Source organism: Pituophis catenifer, unplaced genomic scaffold (genome assembly GCF_029215685.1).
Source record: "Pituophis catenifer annectens isolate HBS135680 unplaced genomic scaffold, rPitCat1.0.hap2 SCAF_3, whole genome shotgun sequence".
NCBI lineage: Eukaryota > Metazoa > Chordata > Lepidosauria > Squamata > Colubridae > Pituophis > Pituophis catenifer.
The window spans coordinates 101,011,722-101,035,215 of record NW_027256883.1 but is presented as its reverse complement, the minus strand read 5'-3'; the positions used below and the strand labels follow the sequence as shown (position 1 = coordinate 101,035,215).

General features: G+C 42.8%; 1 protein-coding gene across 4 annotated transcripts in view; it reads right to left on the bottom strand.

Moving 5' to 3' along the window:
- Positions 1-710: 710 nt before the first annotated feature.
- KAT14 (lysine acetyltransferase 14) overlaps positions 711-23,494 on the bottom strand; it is a 102,466-nt gene continuing 79,682 nt past the window's right edge. For 3 of the 4 annotated variants that reach the window (XM_070940855.1, XM_070940854.1, XM_070940857.1), the window contains 3 exons: positions 8,587-8,762; positions 4,170-4,360; positions 711-885 (listed from right to left, as the gene is read on the bottom strand). In XM_070940855.1, the coding sequence (XP_070796956.1) occupies positions 712-885; positions 4,170-4,360; positions 8,587-8,762 (541 nt within the window). In that variant the 3' untranslated portion in view covers position 711. Of the gene's footprint in view, positions 886-4,169; positions 4,361-4,687; positions 4,758-8,586; positions 8,763-23,494 lie in introns of those variants that run through there. The other variant, XM_070940856.1, reaches the window with a different exon arrangement.

Genomic DNA, 23,494 nt, shown 5'->3' with positions numbered 1-23,494 from the left:
CATTCAGCCCATCCTTGAAACAACTCACCAAAATATATTCCGGCCAGTTCACATGACATGCGAGGTCCCGGAATTCTTCAGTATACTCTGCTACTGGCTGTCGCTCCTGCCTCACCAGCAATCAGCACCCAGATGAACATAGATTAACTTTTAAGATTAACATCAGATCAACAATCAAGTAAACAATACCTCAATAAAGGAACTGCCAAACAAGCCAACAGTAAACAGAGGAAACAAAGAACCTCTAAGACTACCCCCTCCAGCACTGACAGGGCAAGCCATTGGAATACAAACTGAAAGCAAGCCCACTTCTTACTAGCACCGATTGGTGTTACCTAGTTTGGGTAATGAAATATCTGCAAGAAAACAATTAGGCTCAGAGAGCACCAAAAACCCCATTTAAACCCTGAGCTATAAATATTCTCTGAGTATATAAATATACTCTGTTGTTATTTAGCACTTGAACTGATAAGGTTCTTCACAAAAATACTGATCCAGTTGCACTTCTACAATAAATTTCATTTTTTACTTTTAATGGATTTTTTTTGTGAAGAATTCATCTTCTCAGAAATGTGAAAGAATTCTCAGAAAAGCTGAACAGCAGATATCCAGCTTATTACCAATGAATAAAAGAGAGCACTGAGGAGCATTCTAAGCCAAATTTTCCTTTACTGACAGGTTTTCTACAATTTTATCTACTAAGCTTATGTATTATCGTCGCAATCTCAGGAAGAAGGCATGTTTGCATTCCTTACTATCTAAAGCGTAATATTTGTCATAAAAATCTAAAATATATTCCTCAGTTTTAAATCCAAACTTCTGATATAACAGCATTGCAGAATTACTAGCAGAGACATGGAGAGTTGCATCTTTTCCCATACAAGTCTGTAAAAAAGAAAAGAAAAAAAGAATTATATCCAGGTTACGTGATTCCTCTTCTTAATAAGGTAAATAACTTAAGACAGTAGAAATACCAGATCCTACACTAGCTTCCATTTAACACTATTCATGTTGTTCCCTTGTAAGGAGTGAAACATTGGCACTGAAACTGAGTTCTACAACATTGACAAGTAAGGAGGACAGAGATAACTTCAGACAACTGGTAATCATTTAAGGAAACCTCAAGAATGGCACATTTGGAGAAGTGAAACATTTTTTAAAATAAACTGACATATTACTTAAAATGTTTTGGAGAGGATGCTGCGGTCATGACATGTGCTTATATTAGTATGTTGGTTGTATCAGATGTTTTTGATATATGGTAGTGTTATTCTTTTCATGCCTTATATTGATTGTACTATAGTGGGTTGAGTGGTCCCATACTTTTTGATAAAGTTGTGTGAGTATCTATTTTGTTGGAAGATGTTACATAAGTGGTCTGTTTACTTTTTCTGGTTTCTGCAACATGTTTGTTCTTGTATGAATAATGTATCTTACACAGTTCTTCTTGTGGGAGCCTGGGTTGTTAGTTTGATAGTGGAGCATTTGGTTAGTGTGGCTGGTTTTTCAAAAGACTTGTGTTTCTAGTTTGCACCATTTCCTTTGCAGATAAGGATATCCAGAAATGGTAGTACTTTTTTTCTTCTTACCTTGTGAAATACAGTATATTCCGTTGAAGATGTTTATTTTTCATGTGTCTTCTCTAATTTTTGCGTTATTATGACAAAGATATCTACATATTGGATCCATACTTTTGGTTGCAATGTGTGGGTCTGCTATTACTTTTAGAATTGCATTACAGTCCTGAAACCTTTTTTTTTACAATAATTTACATTTTGAGAAGGAACAATAAAGAAAAAAGAAAAGAAAGAAAAAGGGGGGAAGAAAAGGAATAAAAGGCACATCTCTCCCTTTAAGAAAAGGATTTCCCATCATCATGACATGTGTAAACAATTTCATAATCTCTTTACCCCTTTCATTAACTAGTATGAAACTCTTCATCCCATAACCAGCTCAAATAAGTAAATCTTCTCCTTATCTAATTGTTATCAAAGAATACAAGCAGAGCTCCAAAATATTAAAATCAATTAAACAACTGTAAAAAGTCAACTTTCCATGACTTGACTATTAGCTACAGTATAGATGAAATCCTCATTTTAAAGGCACAAACACGTTCAAATCATTTAATACAAACAAAACAAACCTAAAATTTAAGATAACAAAGAGACCTTTTCCCCTTTAAAAAGACACCAGTAACTAATAACACAAACCAAATGCCAGATATTGCAGAGATCATTGTTCCAAGTAGCAATGTATTTCTTTCAGATACATATTCCATAGCTCAACTCTAACCTACTCACAAATATAAACTCTGCACCCCCTGCCTTGCTTTGTCCTCCACCCTCACAACACCTCACTTCGTTCTTCGCAATGTGTAGCCTCTCACAGTAACGAGAATTGCAGGCACAATTGCTTCCCACAATCTTCCAGAATTGCCTGCAATTCTCGTTACTATGAGAGGCTGCATGTTACTTCTGGGCAGGGGAGGCTTGGTCCCCTTATTTGGTTCCCCTTTGCCATTTCTCTTTCTCTCTCTGTCTCTCTCTCACACACAGAGAGACATTTGATCGCTTGAACTGCTGCACACTTTTCGCCAAGAGGGAAACGAAGCAGGCGAAAAGTGTTTAGGTGCCTGATATGCTCTGGCCTGCATTGTCAACTGTTTGGGTTGCTGAGTGCCGGCCTGCACACCTACAGCTACGCTGAGCCCAGTGCTCTTCGGGCCCTGGCCCTGGTGGCCGCTGCAGCTCTCATGCGTGGATGGCTGGTGCAAGCAGATGCGAGGCGTGTGGGGTGTATTGCTCAGCCTCCTGGGCTTTTTGTGGCCACAATTACACAGCAGAAGTGGCCTGGTGGCCAGGGTCACTGGAGCAGCCTCCATTTTGTGTGGGTGGCTGGTGCGACCATTAGGTAAGTCAGTGAGAGGCGTGTGGGGAAGCTCAATTCCCCCTGCCTCATACCAGAACACGGGGGGGGGGGCAGATTAAGACACCCCCCCAAAATAAACCCTAGCCATTTTTTCAGGGGTCAAAAGAAAATAAAACCAGGTCTTATTTTTGGAGAAACACGGGTACATAACATACACACATACCTAAAAACCTAACAGCTAGTTTTTCCACTGAAATAAAATTGCACAATTAGATGCTAAGCATTTAAATACTAAACAATTTAGGTTATGGTTTGTTACAGTCAGCCAGATGTTCAAACTAGATTTGGAATTTTTATCCACTTACTGAGTCCTTCACAAGGACCTGGGATAGACAGATGTAGATGTTTAATTGTGTTAAAAGTTATCATTGCAGGATATAAGCTGTTCTAAGTAAAGCCATCTTTTGTAATTGAATGATGGGGGTATTATTATTAAGATTATTATGGTTCATTAGATAAACTGCCAGATGTTTAGACGTCAGAAAAGGTCTTTGCAGCCAAGAAAATAGCTCCAGATTGACACGTGCAGCGCCCCCTGACCTCCGATTCGCTGTCAGAGGCCTTCAGGAAAGACCTCAGCAGCTGAGAAACAAGCTCTGACAGTGCCTCTGATGGCGAAATGGAGGTCGGGGGGCACTGCTCACGTCAATCCAGAGTTCATTTCTGGGCTGCAGAGGCCTTTTCTGAAGGCTTCTGACAGCAAAATGGAGGCCAAGGGGCGCTGCATGTGTCAATCCAGAGCTCATTTCTCAGCCTCTGAAGGCCTCTGACAGCGAAACAGAGGCCGGGGGCAACACGTGCAAGTGGCTCACCCCACCCCGTGCAACCAGGTGCAACAGAGTGAGTGGGGTCTTAATTAGGGCTTATTTTGGGGTAGGGCTTATATTGGGCACATGTGAAAAAAATCAAGCTAGGACTTATTTTTGAAATAGGTCTTATTTTCAGGGAAACACGGGTAATTAAAAATCTGCAAGAAAAAAATCAAGCTGAGAGCACCAAAGACCCCTCATTTCAACCCTGAGCTGCAAATATTCTCCTCTATCGGTATTTTTTTCAGGTGCTACATCAAGGCCTAAAAGCAAAATAAAAAATTAGCTAAACAGCCTCCTTAATTTTGAAAAAGCTGAACAATGAGTAAGTCACACAAGCACAGATTTATTACTTGAATAAATGAATATTTGAATTTGCAATTAAATTAATCAAGTCATATTTCTCAGGATAACAGAATCATTTCAAAGTACCTGAATAAGATGATATATCATAAAAGTTGCAATCCCTGATCGTCTCCACTCAGGATGAACGAAAAGGAAAGAGATATACGCTTCATTATATTTGACATCTGGCACCATGAAACCAAAAGCAACTATAACTTTTTTGTAAAGAACGACAACACTGAAATCTGGATACTGCAGGCATTCTGACAGATCAATCCCTATAAATAATGAAAAAAGGAAACTGCAAACAATGACATATTCATATTCATGATGGAAATAATTACATGTTAATGAATCATATAAAAATAACTATATAAAAAGATATTTTCCAGGTGGTAACTATAAATCAAATTAAATATATATATTTAATTTGATTTATATGCCGCCCTTCTCCGGAGACTCAGGGCGGCTTACAATGCGTTAAGCAATAGCCTTCATACTTTTATATATTTATACAAAGTCAGCTTATTGCCCCCATAAACTGGGTCCTCATTTTACGTACCTTAGAAAGGATGGAAGGCTGAGTCAACCTTGAGCCTGGTGTGATTCGAACTTACAGTAATTGCAGACAGCTGGTGTTAATCACAACGCTTTTAGTCTGCTGAGCCACCAGGCCTATTGCAGCAAAGATATTTTAAATATCAAAATCTAACATAAATGTGGATGACAGTCCATTTCATTAGAAGCATAGTATTGGTAGACCTTATCAAGGCCAAGTGCTATGAGTGTTTGAAGTTATGATGGTGCTGAAAAAATAACTTCAAAACTAAGGTGTGCACTTATAACCTTTGCAGCATCTCTCTCAGTCACATGTTCATCATTATAGTCAGTTGCTACACTTTATCCTATGCCTGAACAGGGTTTTTTTTTTTTTCCATTCTTGCAGAGTGGAGAGATTGCTTAAACAAACTATCTTTCCTGTGTCTAACCCTTTTTTTCTTCCTCCATTCACAGAACACAATGGAGAGGAAGAGGCTGGGAGCCATGAGCATATTAGGCAAACAGCTGGCACTAGCACATTCTTTCAATATGTATCCCCCATTGTGGGCTGCTTACACTCATTCGCTTAATCTAAAACAAATGCAAATGCAAACATTAATTGCCTTCTGGCTAATTATTTCAGGGCCACAATGAACATTCCAAAGGGGAGGGGAATAGGGAGAAAGGAAAGCTGAAATAAAATTGAAAACCCAGTTGTGGTTTGTGGTTTTCCAGTCCTAACTATGATTGCTAAACAAGGACTACCTGCATCTAATCATATAGACTGTGGTCAATATAACCTATTAAGTGTGCTAATCTTCAAGAAGCAACAAGACAGTTTTTATTTTAAAAATAGTCCGAGTTACTGAGAGTTAATAAAAAAAGCATTACCCATATGTAATTACAAATATCTTCTATTAAATAAAATAGTTTTCAATAAAAGTACAAAATACTGCTTTAGTTTTGCCACAAGTTCATGAATTTTTTTTGTACGTTATCATACTCCATCAACTTTTTTAAACAGCATTCAAACATCATACTGACTTCTTTTAAATGGATTTTTATTTCTGGCCCACATATGAAGGATGGACTACAGGAATATTCTCCTGTTATAAAATTGTTTATAATATTCTCTGGCAGATAGACTCTGGAGCCAAAGGCCATACTTTATGGTGTTTGTTCTGAAGTGACTGGCAAGCATGGACGGTCTAATTTATGAAGCCAAGTGTCAATTAGTAAGACTTCTATTCTTAGGATGCCCATGCGTGGCTGCTCCCTGACCAAAGAGGTGACAATAAATGCCAATGTGATCGACTTCCCTCCCACATCGTGATTCACGATGAAATGTGAGACCTGCTTGACTTGGTCTCCTGGTTTGTATGCCACAAATGGGTCATTTCTCTGGTTTCTAGAGCAAATACATCCTAGGTGCCCTGGTGTATATTGAGGTAGTGTCAGACAAAAAGGGTAACGAGCACAAACTTTTGCAACCTATAGTCCTATAGTATTCTGAATTCACTTGGAATTAAAGCATGAGGCTATTCATAGGGCAACCAAATCCATATGGAACACCAGTAGATCAGTGGTGGGATTCAAATTTTTACTACTGGTTCTGTGGGAGTGGCTTGATGGGCGTGGCATGGCATGGCTGGGTGGGCGTGGCAGGAGAAGGATAGTGTAAAATCTCCATTCCCACCCCCCTCCAGGGGAAGGTTACTGCAAAATCCCCATTTCCTCCTGATCAGCTGGGACTTGGGAGGCAGAGAATAGATTGTGGGGGGAGGGCAGTCAGAGGTTCTCCAGAACTGGTCAGAACCTGCTGAATACCACCTCTGCAGTAGATGCTCCTATTCTATTCTATTCTAACTATTCTGCTCTCCTAGTTGACATAACTGATATCAGGAAGTTACTGTGTTTCCCTGAAAATAAGACAGGATCTTATTTTCTTTTGAACCCTGAAATAAGGGCTTGGCCTTATTATCGGGGAGTCTTATTATTTCAGGGGTGCAGGAGGACCCGTGTCCCTCCTGGTTGGTGCTGGCTTCCCAGGAGATTACACGAGGCTGGCTCCAGGGGATTATTAACGCTTCTTTGAGTGAGGGTTTCTTTCCTGCCGCTTTGAAAGAGGCGGTGGTGAGGCCCCTCCTCAAGAAGCTTTCCCTGGACCCGGCTGTTTTATCAAATTATCGTCCTGTCTCCAACCTTCGTTTTGTGGCGAAGGTTGTTGAGAGTGTGGTGGCACAACAGCTTCCTCAGCACCTGGCTGAAGCGGATTATCTGGATCCGTTCCAGTCGGGTTTCAGACCTGGGTATAGAACGGAAATGGCATTGGTCACATTGGTCGATGACCTCTGGAGGGCTCGGGACAGGGGCTGTTCCTCTGTCCTGGTCCTGTTAGATCTCTCGGCGGCTTTTGATACCATTGACCATGGTATCATGCTGCGCCGGCTGGAGGGGTTAGGAGTGGGAGGCACCGTTATGCGGTGGTTCGCCTCCTTCCTCTCCGGCCGTACGCAGTCTGTGTTGGCAGGGGGGCACAGGTCAACCCCAAGGCGCCTAGTCTGTGGGGTGCCACAGGGGTCGGTCGTCTCACCCCTCCTGTTCAACATTTATGTGAACCCGCTTGGTGAGATCATCCGTGGCTTTGGGGTGGATTTCCATCAGTACACTGATGATACTCAGCTGTACATTTCCACCCTGGACCACCCCAATGATGCCCTTGAAGTGATGTCCCGGTGCCTGGAAGCTGTACGGATCTGGATGGGGAGGAACAAGCTCAGACTTAACCCTTCCAAGACCGAGTGGCTGTGGTTTCCGGCGTCCTGTCATAGTCAGTTGACTCCATCACTGACTATTGAGGGTGAGATCTTGACCCCCTCAGAGAGGGCTCGCAACTTGGGTGTCCTCCTGGACTCGCAGCTGTCCCTGGAAGACCATCTGACGGCTGTGGCCAGCGGGGCTTTTTACCAGGTTCGCCTGATTTACCAGTTGTGTCCCTTTCTGGATCGGGACTCCTTACGCAGTCACTCATGCCCTCGTCACTTCCCGTCTGGACTATTGCAACGCTCTCTACATGGGGCTCCCCTTGAAGAGCACCCGGAGGCTCCAACTGGTCCAGAATGCGGCCACGCGGGTAATCACGGGAGTGACCCGACACTCCCATGTAACACCACTCCTGTGTGAGCTGCACTGGCTCCTGGTGGTCTTCCGGGTGCAATTCAAGGTGTTGGTTGCCACCTTTAAAGCGCTCCATGGCATGGGCCCTGGGTATCTACGAGACCTCCTTCTGCCACGGATAGCCTCCCATTGACTGGTACGCTCCCACAGAGAGGGGCTCCTCTGGGTGCCGTCAGCTAGACAATGCCGGCTGACAACCCCCAGGGGGAGAGCATTCTCTGTGGGGGCCCCTACCCTCTGGAATGAGCTGCCCCCGGAGATTCGTAGGATTACCGACCTGCGTACCTTTCGCCATGCCCTAAAAACATTACTATTCCAACAAGCAGGGCTGGCCTAAATAATAATAATATTTTTACTATTTTAATGGGTTGTTTTATTAGAATTTTCAGCCAATTGATTTAATTGTTTTAACTTGTTTTTAATTTTTCTATTGTCATGGTTTTATTTCTGGCTGTACACTGCCCTGAGTCCTTTGGGAGAAGGGCGGTATAGAAATTTAATAAAATAAATTTAATAAAATAATAAAATAAATTTAGCAATGAGACTTGCAGATATTTTTTTTAAAGAGAGAAATAAGAAAGGAATGGAAGCACAAAATTATTCTGAGGCAAAAATTCCAATTTCCATTCTAAATCTATGCCCTACATCTGTCAAAACCTTTTAAATTGCTACTTCTGGTATCACCACTGAGTTAGTGGAAGACCTCAGTCCACCAAGTGATTCAGTCAATCAAATGCAGTATTTAGATCAGGAACGATTGGCTAGCTCTGATCTAGTAAAATCCTACCTGGCCAGAAGAACTCATGGCACAATGAATTAATGGTCGGGATGTGATTAGGACGCACGTAGCAATAATCAATGGGGGCTTCTGGTTCAGCAGTCCAGCCTGGATCATTCTTATGATAATGAGCTCGTATTTCCATCAGCAGCTGAAGCTTTGGGGGCTTGTTCTCATAATCGCGTCTAGAGGAAACAATTGAAAAAACTAAGTTAAATACCTTGTTTCCCTGAAAATAAGACCTACCCCAAAAATAAGCCCTAGTGAAGATCATCATCAGCCTGAGGGGTGGGTGTGGCCAGCACCAGAGGTGCTTGGGGCCAATGGTGTCTGGCAGCAGCAGCAACCTGCACAGCGCCGGTGAATTGATTACCTGTCCCAAGCAGCAGGTGGAGGCAGAGGCCGAGAGAGCCAGGCGATCTGGACGAACCACGTGGGCCATGGAAAAGCTGGGTCAGTGGGCTGGAGTGGGCAGCCAGCTGCAGGAGGCTCGTCTTCGCACAGCTGACTGGCAGAGGTGCAGTGGGAAGGCACGCAATCCGAATGTGCCGCATGGGCCACAGACAAGTAGAGAGATGCGAAGACAAGCCACCCGCAGCCTCCCGCCCACTCTGTCCGTCTCTCGGCTTGCCTGATGCCTACATACAATATTACGTGCCTCCTATGCACCTCTGTCTCTGTTTGCTGCCGATGCTACCATGTGAAGATGAGCCTCTTGTGGCCGCCCACCTACTCCAACCGACTCTCATCTTTCCTGTGACCCATGCAGCGCATCCGGAATGCATGTCTCCCCCTGCACCTCTACTGCACCTCTATCAAAGCAATTTGATTACCGCTTGGACAGGTAATTAAATCACCTGTGCTGCACGGGCTGCATAGCCCCAGAGTGCAGCAACCAAGGGGCTAGCAGGCTGCAGCCAGACATCGGCCCTAGCACGCTTTTTTTGTTTTTTGATTTGATTTATATGCCGCCCTTCTCCGGGACTCAGGGCGGCTTACAATGTGTTAAGCAATAGCCTTCATACTTTTGTATATTTATACAAAGTCAGCTTATTGCCCCCACAAACTGGGTCCTCATTTTACCTACCTTAGAAAGGATGGAAGGCTGAGTCAACTTTGAGCCTGGTGAGATTTAAACTTGCTACCTTTTGTGCGCACATGGGGAGGGCACCAAGCTGATCACTCTGAAATCATGTTTCCCCAAAAATAAGCTCTAGTGCTTATTTTGTAGCCCCCCCCCCAAATATAAGATTGGGTCTTATTTTCAGGGAAACACGGTATAAGTAGATCGAAGTAGATCAAAACTGTATTTCACAGAAATATGTTTCAAAGGGATACTGGAGGTCTTTTGGACCAATCCCCTTCCCAGGAAAGAAATATTTATCCTATATTAGACAAATGGCTATCCAAACTTTGCTTGAATTTTTTCAGCAATGGAACTCTCATGGCTCAGGCTGTTTTACTGCTTAACAGTTTTCACAGTAAGGAAATTCTGCATTATTCCAACTTTGAACTTCCAGCTGTAAAGTGTCGACCACTGTTTCCATACTAATTTCAGAAGCTATAAAAAATAAAGCCAGACACTCTTTTCTGTGATAGCTCTTCAGCTATTGGAAGATGGCTGCCATGTTCCTCTTTAACCTTCTCTTCTGTAGGTATACGAGTAGGAATACACTCCAAAATTAAATTAATGAAATATGGCTAATATAACTTTTGATTAATTATTTTATATGTATACCTACATGCATGAGTGTGTGTGTGTGTGTGTGTGTGTGTGTGTGTGTGTGTGTGTGTGTGTGTAAAAATTAAACATCTACCAGCACCTTCAGATTTCTGGGATGTAATTCATTTGATACTGGTGATCTTAACTCATCTACAGTGGACTGGTGTTCTCTTACCATTTTCTTGCCTATTTTGATTTGTATTCCTTTACGGTACTGGTTTTGATAGTTTGGACTACTTTTTCCTTTGTGTAGAGACAGATGCAAAGAATGAAGTTAACAATTCTGCTTTCTCCCTTCTGCCTGTCATTTCCCTGTCATCTTCTCCATTAGTGAAACAATTGTTTCCTTAATTTTTTTTTTTGTTCTTACATGTTAAAACAAACTTTTAAAATTATTTTTGGCATTTGTTCCAACTTTTAGTTCATTCTGAGCCTTAGCTTTTCTGACTTAGTCCTTACAGATTTGAGCTATTTGCTGGTATGTTTTAGTTATATATCCCTTTCTATTTTTTATACTAGTCCTTGTTTCTCTCCAGTTTGTCAGAAATTTCTTTATGCAAACCTACTGTTTTCATCTGGGGTCTCTTGTTTTTATTTTATTTCTCTGAGGTATTGTATTGAGTTTTTATAATCTCATTTTTCCAATTTTCCCAGCATCTTGAATTCCTCCCCCCCCCCCTTTAGGATATCTATCTGTGAAATCCTTCCTAAACTCTTAAATTTATTGAAGTCAGGTCTCTTAAAGTCTAAGACAGTAGTTTTATTTTGTTTGATTACATTATGAATTATGTTGAATTTCAGTATGACATAGTCACCTTCCCCCAAAGTTCCTGCAACTTCAACCCCATTTCATCTCTGTTAATAACAAATAAGTCCAGTGTAGCTGACCCTCTAGTTCCCTCCTCTATCTTTTGGATGACAAAGTTGTCAGCTAGGCTTATCAGAAACTTGTTTTCCTTGACTTTTTTTTAAACATGTTGAAAGAAAATTTGTTATTGTTTTTGACATTTATTTACAAGTCTTTGTTCATTGTGAGTTTAGTTTTTCATCTTTACAAATTCAGGCTATATGCTTATATTCTGCTTTAGTTATACAGGTGAAACTCGAAAAATTAGAATATTGTACAAAAGTTCATTTATTTCAGTAATGCAACTTAAAAGGTGAAACTAAATATGAGATAGACTCATTACATGCAAAGCAAGATAGTTCAAACCTTGATTTGTCATAATTTTGATAATTATGCTTATAGTTAATGAAAACCCAAAATTCACAATCTCAGAAAATTAGAATATTGTGAAAAGGTTCAATATTCTAGGCTCAAAGTGTCCCACTCTAATAAGCTAATTAAGCCATTACACCTGCAAAGGGTTCCTGAGCTTTTAAATGGCCTCTCAATCTGGTTCAGTAGGAATCACAATCATGGTGCAGAAAACCATCATTGACACCCTCCATAAGGAGGGAAAGCCTCAAAAGGTAATTGCAAAAGAAGTTGGATGTTCCCAAAGTGCTGTATCAAAGCACATTAATAGAAAGTTATGTGGAAGGGAAAAGTGTGGAAGAAAAAGGTGCACAAGCAGCAGGGTTGACCGCAGCCTGGAGAGGACTGTCAGGAAAAGGCCATTCAAAAGTGTTGGGGACTTTCACAAGGAGTGGACTGAGGCTGGAGTCAGTGCATCAAGAGCCACCACACACAGATGGATCCTGGACATGGGCTTCAAATGTCATATTCCTCTTGTCAAGCCTCTCCTGAACAAACAATGTCAGAAGCGTCTTATCTGGGCTAAAAAAAAAAAGAACTGGTCTGTTGCTCAGTGGTCCAAAGTCCTTTTCTGATGAGAGCAACTTTTGCATCTCATTTGGAAACCAAGGACCCAGAGTCTGGAGGAAGAATGGAAAGTCACACACTGCAAGATGTTTGAAGTCCAGTGTGAAGTTTCCACAGTCTGTATTGATTTGGGGAGCCGTGTCATCTGCTGGTGTTAGTCCACTGTGCTTCATTAAGTCTAGGGTCAACGCAGCTGTCTACCAGGAGATTTTGGAGCACTTCATGCTTCCTTCCGCAGACGAGCTTTATGGGGATGCTGACTTCATTTTCCAGCAGGACTTGGCACCTGCCCACACTGCCAAAAGTACCAAAACCTGGTTCAATTACCAGGGGATTACTGTGCTTGATTGGCCAGCAAACTCGCCTGACCTGAACCCCATAGAGAATTTATGGGGCATTGCCAAGAGAAAGATGAGAGACATGAGACCGAACAATACAGAAGAGCTGAAAGCCGCTATTGAAGCATCCTGGTCTTCCATAACACCTCAGCAGTGCCACAAGCTGATAGCATCCATGCCACGCCGCATTGAGGCAGTAATTGATGCAAAAGGGGCCCAAACCAAGTACTGAGTACATATGCGTGCTTATACTTTTCAGAGGTCCGATATTGTTCTATGTACAATCCTTATTTTATTGATTTCATGTAATATTCTAATTTTCTGAGATTGTGAATTTGGGATTTTCATGAGCTGTAAGCCATAATCATCAAAATTATGACAAATCAAGGCTTGAACTATCTCGCTTTGCATGTAATGAGTCTATCTCATATATTAGTTTCATCTTTTAAGTTGCATTACTGAAATAAATGAACTTTTGCACGATATTCTAATTTTTCAAATTTCACCTGTATGTCCCTCTTTCTATTTTTTATACTTGTCCTTTTTGTCTTACAATTTGAGAGTTTTTTATGCAACCATGCTGGTTTTTTCTGGGCTCCCTTGTATTTCTTTCTCTATGGTATTGTGCTAGACTGGGCTTTTATAATCTCATTTTTCAGAGTTTTCCAAACTTTTTGATTTCTTTTTTCCTTCAAGATTTCCATCCAGGAAAACCTTCCAAAGATCTAAGTTATTGAAATCCGCCTTCTTACAGTATAACTTACTAGTTTAACTTTGCTCTGTTGCTTCTTGTCTGCATTATGTTGACTTCCAAAAATCACATGGTCATTCTCCTCCGAATTAAGTCCAGTATCTCTGACCCTCTCATTTTTAGTAAGACAATTTTAATAGGATAATTTTTCTAGAGAGATGCATTGTTTCCCAGGTGCAAAGATTAAAGATATAGCAAGGAGACTTACTAAAATAATGAAGCTGATAGATTATTATTACTTTCTTCTCTTTGATGTTGGGATGAATAATACAACTAATAGCCTGAAAACCATTTCAAGGGACTACAAGCAAAAAAACAAAGCATCTGGGAGCACAAGTAATAGTCTCATCTTTATTTCCAACAAAAGGTCAAGATCCAATGAGGGAACAAAGGATTCTAAAAGTAAACTCAAGGGATGGTGCCACAAAGAGAATTTTGGATTTTTATACCATGTTTTACATTACCTAGAAGAACGACTTCTAGCAAGAGATGGGCTACACATCGCAAGGACCAGAAAGAATGTGTTTGGAAAACAACTAGCCAGGCTCACCCAAAGGACTTTAAACTAGAGAAACCAATCTTTAAAATAAAATCCCAAGCATAATCCACAAGACAATGAATCAGACAATGAGAAAGGGAGAGAAAAGTAGGAAGGGAACCTAGTACAAAACAGGAGAGGTAGGAAACAGATACAAAGTCAGTCATAATGATCAGTGGTGAAATCTAAAATTTGTTACTACCGGTTCTGTGGGCGTGGCTTGGTGGGGGGGGAGGTAATGTAACTGGGTGGGCGTAGCCAATTTTTTTTTCTTTTAAAACCATTTTTTCTACAACCTCTTTGTTGAAGAGGTTGTAAAAAAATGCTTTCAAAAGGCTCTGACGATCCCAGCTGAGTTGCCTGTTTTTTCTTTTAAAAGCCTCTGCCAATCAGGCAACTCAGTTTGGATCGTCAGAGGCATTTAAAAGAAAAAAGTCTCTGCTGATTAGACAACTCAGCTTGGATCGTCAGAGGCTTTTAAAAGAAAAAAAACCTCTGCCGATCAGGCAACTCAGCTTGGATCGTCAGAGGCATTTAAAAGAAAAAAATCCTCTGACGATCAGGCAACTCAGCTTGGATCATCAGAGGCTTTTAAAAGAAAAAAAGCCTCTGACGATCAGGCAACTCAGCTGGGATCATCAGCTGACGATCCCTTTGATGATCCCAGCTAAGCCACGTGATCATCAGAGGCGTTTTTTTTACTTTTAAAAACATTTTTTCGGCCAAAGAGAAGAGCTGGACATGGGGGGGGGGCAGGGATTTTTGCTACCGGTTCTCCAAACCACCCGCCTCCATCGCTACTGGATCGGGTGATCCGGTCCGAACTGGGAGCATTTCACCCCTGGCTTAAATCCTATACATTTTTTTTTAATTTGATTTATATGCCACCCTTCTCTGGAGACTCAGGGCGGCTTACAATGCGTTAAGCAATAGCCTTCATACTTTTGTATGTTTATACAAAATCAGCTTATTGCCCCCACAAACTGGGTCCTCATTTCACCTACCTTAGAAAGGATGGAAGGCTGAGTCAACCTTGAGCCTTGGAGAGATTCGAACCAGCAGTAAATTGCAGGCAGCTGTGTTAATAACAGGGTGCATAGACCACTGTGCTATCAAGGCTCTTAACATTAATACTCAAGAGTTTGGTAAAAACAGGGAGAACCTGAAGTCCTAGTACCTGAAGTATGATATTGCTATTACTGAAATTTGTTAAGAACGGACGTTGTCTTACCTGAACGTCCCTTTTCTGGGTGCTGCGACCACAATCCATAGCTGGGTTCCTTTCTCCATATCTTGACAACGACTGAGAGAAAAAAACTCTGTTCCTTCGTGCTATAACCACGCCCTCCTGTCACCTTGCACTCCAGTCTTTACCACGAAGGCGCTGACTCCCAAACACAGAGAAACTCGAAGAGAAGCAAAACAACCAAAAAAACACAACACACTGATACTGGAGCAGGAGGCTGACAGGGCAAGGGATGGATTGTGGTCGCAGTGCCCAGAAAAGGGACGTTCAGGTAAGACAACGTCCGTTTTCCAGTGCGCTGCTCCCACAATCCATAGCTGGGATATACCAAAGCTCAAACCTCCGGGGCGGGAGGCTGACTGCTCCCCGAGTCTTGGTCCAAAATTACAGACTGCAACACACGCCGTCCAAACAAAGCCTCAGCCGAGGCCTAAGTGTCAATCTTGTAATGACGAAAGAAAGGTGAGATGGACGACCAGGTGACCGCCCGACAGATATCAGAAACAGAGGCCTGGGTAGCCCAGGCAGCTGTGATTGCCGCACTATGGGTAGAATGTGGCAAAATCCTGCCTGGTAAGGGTCTGGCGTTGAGTTCTTATGCCAGCGAAATACAGGCCTTGATCCATCATCCCACCGTGGAAGCAGAGACCTTCTGGCCCATGGAGGCTGGAAGAAACGAGACCAGGAGGGCCTCAGTCCTACAAAAGGAAGAAGTATGGCGAATGTACTGCCTGAGGGCCCAACGTACGTCCAACTTATGCCAACATTGCTCCCGATGATGTCAAGGAGATGGGCAAAAGTCCGGCAGGATGAGCTCCTGGGCCCGGTGAAACCATGAATTCACCCTGGGGGTGAATGTAGGGTCCAGGCGAAGCACTACAGAATTTGAACGAAAAATGCAGAGATCCTTCCTGATAGATAAGACAGAAAGTTCCAACACCCTCCTGGTCGATATAATTGCCAGGAGGAATGCCACCTTAAAGGAAAGAAACTTGAGAGCGACGGAGCCCAAAAGCTCAAAGGGGGGCGACATAAGAGCCTTCAGGACAAGAGGAAGGTCCAAGGATGGATACCGATGTACCGTAGGTGGGCTTAAGTTCATGGCGCCATGGAGGAAATCCCGAATCCGAGGATGATGTGATAAGGATGGATACGGTGGACAGGTAAGCACAGTAGACAAAGCTGCAGTTTGCCTCCTCAGAGTAGACGGCGCCAAACCTCTGGCGAAGCCCGCTTGAAGAAAGTTGAGGATGTCCGTGGACGTCGGATCCACATGGTGCTTAGAGCACCAGGCGCAGAACACCCATCAGGAAGCCTCATAGATACGGGAAGTGGACGGTCTTCTGGAAGCTTGAATAACGTCAATCACCTCGTTCGACAGCCGGTCCCTCCTCATGATGACCCTCTCAAGCGCCAGACGGTCAACTGGAGCCACTGAGGCTCTGGGTGGCAGATGACCCCCTGACGCAGAGAGACTCGGTGAGGAGGAATCACCCATGGACAGGCAACGGAGAGTGCCTGTTAAGATTATTGTTGTTGTGTTACCAACCAGCAGAGTAGATTGCACAGTGAAACGTTGCTGAGAGCAATGAATAAGAGATAAGCAAACTGGTTTATCAAAAGCTTACTTTATAGTAGACTAATATGAGTAGACTAATACGAGCCGATCAAACAATTGTCTAACATGATAGCTATACCTGATGTGGATTTTCTGGTGGTCACATCAGTAGCAAAACTGGCATCAGCATATGCACTCAATATTAAATCATTGTTAGGTTCCAGATACAATGCATAATGCATCGTCATTTTCAGATATCTTAATATACGCTTTGCAGCCTGCCAATGCCTATCAGTTGGCTCTGCATTATATTTCGCTAATTGGTTTACTCCAAATGAAATATCGGGTCTTGACCAATTGCTTATATAAGATAGACTACCTATAAGAGACTGGTAGATCTCCTTACTAAATTTAGGACTTTGGATTTCACCTTGTTGAAAATCCTGTGCCATAGGCGTTTTAGCTGGCTTACATAGCTCCATGCCGTAACGTTTTAACATTTGGCTTATTTTGCTAGATTGAGATATTTTATAACCTCTAGCTGTTTGATTGATATCTAAACCCAAATAATGCCTAATACTTCCCAAATTTCTGATTTTAAATTTGATTTCTAACTGTTTAACAATATCTATGGCTTCATTGTCAGTTTTAGTTATTATGGCTATATCATCTGTAAACAATAACAAAAATGATACTACACCATTAGTTTCTCTTTTAAAGAGACATTTATCCGCTACACCTTCATAAAAACCTATCTTATTTAGCTCTTTAACTATACATTGGTTCCATTCAAACCCTGATTGTCTCAAACCATAAAGGCTTTTATTTAACTTCCAACAATCAGTGTGGTTTTGTGTTTCAACTCCTAAAGGCTTCCTCATATAGATGGTGTGTCTTAATGGAGCATGCAAGTATGCTGTCTCTACATCTATATGGTTAATAGTATATTTATGCTTAGCCGCCCACACTAGCATTGTCCGTAAAGTACTCGCTCGTAAACTAGGAGCAAAAACCTCATCAAAATCTTTTTCGGTCTGAGAAAAACCTTGAGCTACAAGGCGAGCTTTATGAGTTACTGTCCCATCTATGCCTTTCTTAATTTTGTAAACCCATCTACAACCTATTAACTTTTCACCAGGTGGCAATTTCACAGTTTCATAAACACCTAACTTAGTTAAAGAATTAATTTCCTTACTCATTGCCTTCTTCCAAGCATTCTGCTCCTTTTCAGGATAAAGCCTGATATCCTCAAAACTTGAAGGCTCAATATTCACTTGGCAAACTACGGTTGCTTTATATCGATCAGGTGGATGTCTTTCCCTAGTTGATCTCCTAGGTAAAACAAGACTTACAGCAGATGATTCATCTGACTCCTCCCCTAAAACTGCATCCTCTAAACCTACTTCCTGTTCTTCCTCCTTTATAGAGGATTTTACATTATCTAAATCCTCAGGAATATCATCAGGAATATGATGCTTTATACTAACAGTATTCTTATGTCTATAATCTGCACGCTCTAGTTTATCCCATCCTTCGTGCTCTAGAAATTTAGCACTTGCACTACAGTAAATACTAGTAGTTCCCTGTGCCCAAAATCTAAAAGATCTATGATTTGATTCATAGCCAACGAAAAACATTTTTCTGGCTCTCTGTTGATCCTTTCTCCTTAAACTAGATGGAATATGTACCCAAGCTGGGGTTCCAAATGTGTGTAAGTAACTAAGATTTGGTTTCCTCCCATACCATAAGGTGAATGGTATTTCCCCTGTAGAGGAATGAACCACATTGTTTAACACATGGTTAGCACACATAACAGCCTCACCCCATAAATTTTCAGGCAAACCAGAATCTGCCAACATTGTTCTAGTCATGGCTTGTAATGTCTTTCAATATAAGGAGCAGACCGTTTATGTTGGATTCCTGCATCCTGCAAAAACTTTTCTAATCTTTGGTTGGTAAATTCTGTACCATTATCAGTCACTAAGCATTTAACTTTAAATTTCTGTTTCCTTTCCACAAAACGTAGCCAGTTGTTAATATGCTGGAATGTTTCACATTTTGTTTTCATTAGATAACAGAATCCGTATCTTGAATAATGGTCTACTATGCTCAGAATATAGCAGGCACCTCCTATGCTAGGTTTCTTGGGTCCAATTAGATCTATAAACACTACCTCTAATGGATTTTTGGTTTTAAAACCATTAACACGGTTTGCTGGTGTAACCCTACTTTTTTGCTGACTACAGGCATTGCAATTCAGATATTTACTACATGCTTGTAGTTTTATCCCTTCAGATAACTGAACTGTTTGCTTTAACGTCCTGAAATTTAAATGCCCAAGTCTCCGGTGTAACAGATGAATACATTCATCATGTGGTTTAACATTCTTATAGACAGACTTAGATTTAGCCACCAATACTGGGTTATCCCTTAAAACAAATAAATCATTTTCCAAACTTGCAGTAACAATTTTGCCATCTTTCTCAATAAAGCATTTCTCATTTTTAAATGTTACTGTAAACCCAAATTGCAGTAATGATTTAACAGACAATAAATTGAATTTTAACCCAGGAATATATAACATAGGCAATGGTTCATTATTAAATGACCAACGAGCAACACCCTCTCCAGCTACCTTAACCTTCCAGCCATTTGCTAGTTTAACATGCTGGTTACTCTTCTCCATTTTTACAAAAATATTTCTATTTCTAGAAATTGATTGAGAAGCACCACTGTCAACAACCCAACAATCCTGGTTAACATCAGTGGTTGAACTGGATATAGCTAAATTACAACCCTTCTTGGGTCTAGTATTGTTCCTAACAGGCATTTTCTTATTCTTACAATACTTAGCTATATGCCCTTTAGCCCCACAAGCAAAACAACGTTTTACAAAATAGGCAGTTGAGTACATTTTTTCTTCTTTTGGTTGTTGCACTCTCAACTGATCCCTTTCTTGTCTTCTTTTGGATTTTTCCAATAACCTACCGGTTATGCCAGCCAATGTCAGTTCATCTCTGGACAAAACCTCTAATGAAGAAACATAGTCATCATAACTATCGTTCAATTAAGAAAGAATTATATAAACTTGTTGTAGTTCAGAGAAAACAAGTTCCTTTTCATGCAGCTCCTGGAAAATTCTGGTCATGGATTCCAAATGAGCCATCATATCTCCACCTTTAAGAAGATGTTGTTTAAATAATCTCCGTGTGAGATAAATATGAGCACCCACAGAGTCACGAACATATAGTCTCTTCAACTTGGTCCAACACCTAGCAGCAGACTCTTCGCCACGAATATGGACAAGCTGCTGGTCACCCAGTGTTAGTCCAATAATGCAAAGAGCTTGTTCATTGTCTCTGTTAAACTTGGCTATTTTCTTCTCATCTTCCTCATTAGCAGGATCCCATGCTGTTACATCCGGTGGATTATTAACTACGTCCCACAGTCCTTCTCTACGCAGAAGTAGACTACATTTTGCAGACCAGGATACATAGTTTGTTCCATCCAGCCGGGTTCACATTACCTCTCAGTTTAGCTTTTAACAATCCTAGTTAGTTCTGGTTGGCTCTGGGCCCATAACCAATGTTAAGGTTATTGTTGTTGTGTTACCGACCAGCAGAGTAGATTGCACAGTGAAACGTTGCTGAGAGCAATGAATAAGAGATAAGCAAACTGGTTTATCAAAAGCTTACTTTATAGTAGAAAAACAGTCTCATAGTCTTTAAACAAATTCCAAGTCTTTGCCAGTAAATCAGTCCAGTAGTTACAGAATCTTCTTACCCAACAAACAGTAGTTGGTTAGAATAACAAACTCACTCTGGTTCACAAACCATGATGGTTGCAGATCCATCCAATGATAATTAGCAGATAACAACTCCTCTCAATGATAGCTTATCATCACAGCTTCATACACAATGGCAGCATGGCATTGCAGCTTCCTCTCAATAGCATATCATAGCAGCAACTGAACACGTTGCAGTACCTTGCTTAAATATTCTCACAACCAGTAATTATGTGATTACAGCATGACTCAGCATTAAAGCCACATAATACATATACAGATAAAGTAACAGTACACTTATATTGCCTGGACAACATAGTTAGGCTCAAACCATATCCTAACAGTGCCACTAGATCGGCAAACCACGGCCGGCGTGGCCAATTGGGGGCCATCAGCAGCAGGTCCGCCTGTTCCTCGAGCAGTTTCCGAAGAACCCGAGGAATGAGGGGAATCGGCGGGAACGCATACAATAGTCCTGGAGGCCAACAACATCGGAGGGCATCGCAATCCTCCATCAACGGTTCCGGGTAGCGGGACACGAATCGAGGGAGTTGAACGTTCGACTGGCTGGCGAACAAGTCAATCACCGGAGTCCCGAACCGATGCGTGATGTCCTGGAACAGTTGAGGATGCAACTGTCATTCCGCCGGGTCTATTTGCTCCCTGCTCAGCCAATCTGCATGAACGTTTGCGACGCCGGAGATGTGGTCCGCTCTGATGGAAAGAATGTGACGTTCCGCCCAATTCAGTAGTTTCTCCGCTTCTAGCATCAATGATCTGGAACGAGTACCACCCTCCCGGATCACATGAGCTTTGGCTGATATGTTGTTGGTGAGGACTAATATGTGATGACCCTCCAAAGTCTGCTGAAAGTGTCGGAGAGCCAACCGTATCGCTCGTAGTTCCAGAAAATTTATACTGTATAGCCGTTCTGCCGGAGACCACTGGCCCTGTGTCACCTGATTGAGGAGGTGTGCGCCGCAGCCATGGAGGCTTGCGTCGGAGGTCAGCACCAGCTGGTCTGACACTAGGAAATGACATCCCCGAAGCAGAGCTGGGGAGGTCCACCAGCGGAGCGAGAGGCATATCTGAGGAGGTAATGTCACCCGGTGAGAGGAGTTGCTGCGGCCGTTCCGCTGAAAGGGAAGAAAGTGCCACTGTAGAGGGCAAGAGTGCCTGTGAGCCCAGGGAACAATGGAAAAACACAACACCATCTTCCCCAACAGCTGAGACAGGAGCAACAGGGGAGTAGACCTCTGAGCGAGAACTTGATGTACCAATTCGTTGAGATTCTAGACTCTGTCCGGTGACAAGAACACCTGACCCTTGGCTGAGTCGATCACCGCACCCAGGTGAAGCAGACAGGTGGAAGGAATCAACTGGCTCTTGTTCCGGTTGATGGAGAAGCTGTGTCTTTGGAAAGCATCGATTACTAAAGCCATGTCGCGAGACAACTGGTCCAGGGAAGACAAGAGTACCAAGATGTCGTCTAGGTAACATAAGACTCTGACTGGTACAGACCTGAGGGTTGCCGCAACCACCGACACCAGCTTGGTGAAGGTCCTGGGGGCCGAGGAGAGCCCAAAGGGCATGGCACAATATTGAAAATGGTTGCCCGCATACTCAAACCTCAGGAACCTCCGGTGGGCGGGATGAATCGGGACATGAAGGTATGCCTCCCTGAGGTCCAAGGACTGTAAGAAGTCCCCCTTTCTCACACTGCTGAGGATCGAACGGAGGGAGTGCATTTTGAATTTGCGATAGTGAACCGACAGATTCAAGGTTTTCAGATTCAGAATCCCTCTCCAGCCTCCCAAGTTTTTGGGAACCAAAAAGAGAACTGAGTAGATACCGGTTCCCCGTTGATCCAGAGGAACCGGTTCTATGGCCCTGATGTCCAAAAGATGACGAATCTCCTCATCCATGAGAAGTCTCCTCTCGGGTGCTACCGGAACCGGGCAACACCGGAAACAACTCGGAGGTGGGCCTGTGAATTCGATGGATAGTCCCTGAGCAACTATGCGGCAAATCCAGGCATCCGCTGTCGATTGGTCCCACTGCTGGTAAAAGAGCTGGAGACACCCGCCGATGGGACCGGACGACCGACAGTCACTTGCCCCAGTGGAAGTTCTTATACCCTGATCCCCAGAACGGGTGCTTGGAAGAGGAATGGGTTCTGCCGTGGTCGCAGGACTGTTGTCTATCCACGAAGTGATCACCTCCTTGGTAGGCAGGTCACCGGGTCCTGAAGCGGCGCGAAAGGGCTGCCTCTGTGAATACAGGACGTAACAGCGCTCTGGTCTGCGGTAGGAAGATGGTAGGACCTTGCGCTTATCCTTATCATCAACAAGGACTGGATCCAAGGCGGCCCCAAAAAGGTTGGGGGCCTTGTATGGTGCAGAAGCTAACTTCCATCTGGCTTTGGCATCAGCTTTCCAGTCGCAGAGCCAGAACAGATATCGCGATGTGATCGTGGAGGCCAATGTGAGTGAGGCAAATTTGACAGAGTTCAACGAGGCGTCCGCTGAGTATTCAGTGGCGGCCACTATCTTGTTAATATCTTGATGCAACCTCGTTTCCTCTGGGGGAAGTCGCTCTTGTAATTGCCTCAGCCAGATAAGTGAGGCCCTATTAAAGAAGGACGTAGCAGTCGCTGTTCTAATGGCCCAGGACGTAGCTTGGTGTGCCTTCCGGAATGCAAGCTCGGCTCTCCTGTCGTCCGCTTTGAGTCAATCCAAAGAGTCAGTGGACAGGACCGAAGTAGAGGATAGGTTCGCGACCGGGGTGTCCACCACTGGTAGTGTTAACATGTCCTCCAACTCAGGGGCTGCGCAATACAGTCTCTTGTCCTGGCTGCTGGGTGCTGTCAATGAGCCAGGTTGGGTCCACAGATTCTGTATCACCTCCGAAAACAGCTGGGGACAGGGAATACAATCCTTGTCCGGCTTGGTCAGTTTAAACAAGGAGTCATGAGGACCCAATGCCGATTGCGCTGCACTGAGGTGTGAATCCCCCGTCCCGAGGTTTGTTGTCATCCTGGCTTTATACAAAAGCGACTTGAAGAGGGACGGTCTGAAAAGCCCAGTAAAGGCAGGGGTATCCAGCAACAAGCCCTTGTCCTCCGAAAATTCAATGTCTTCAGGGCAGTCCTCCC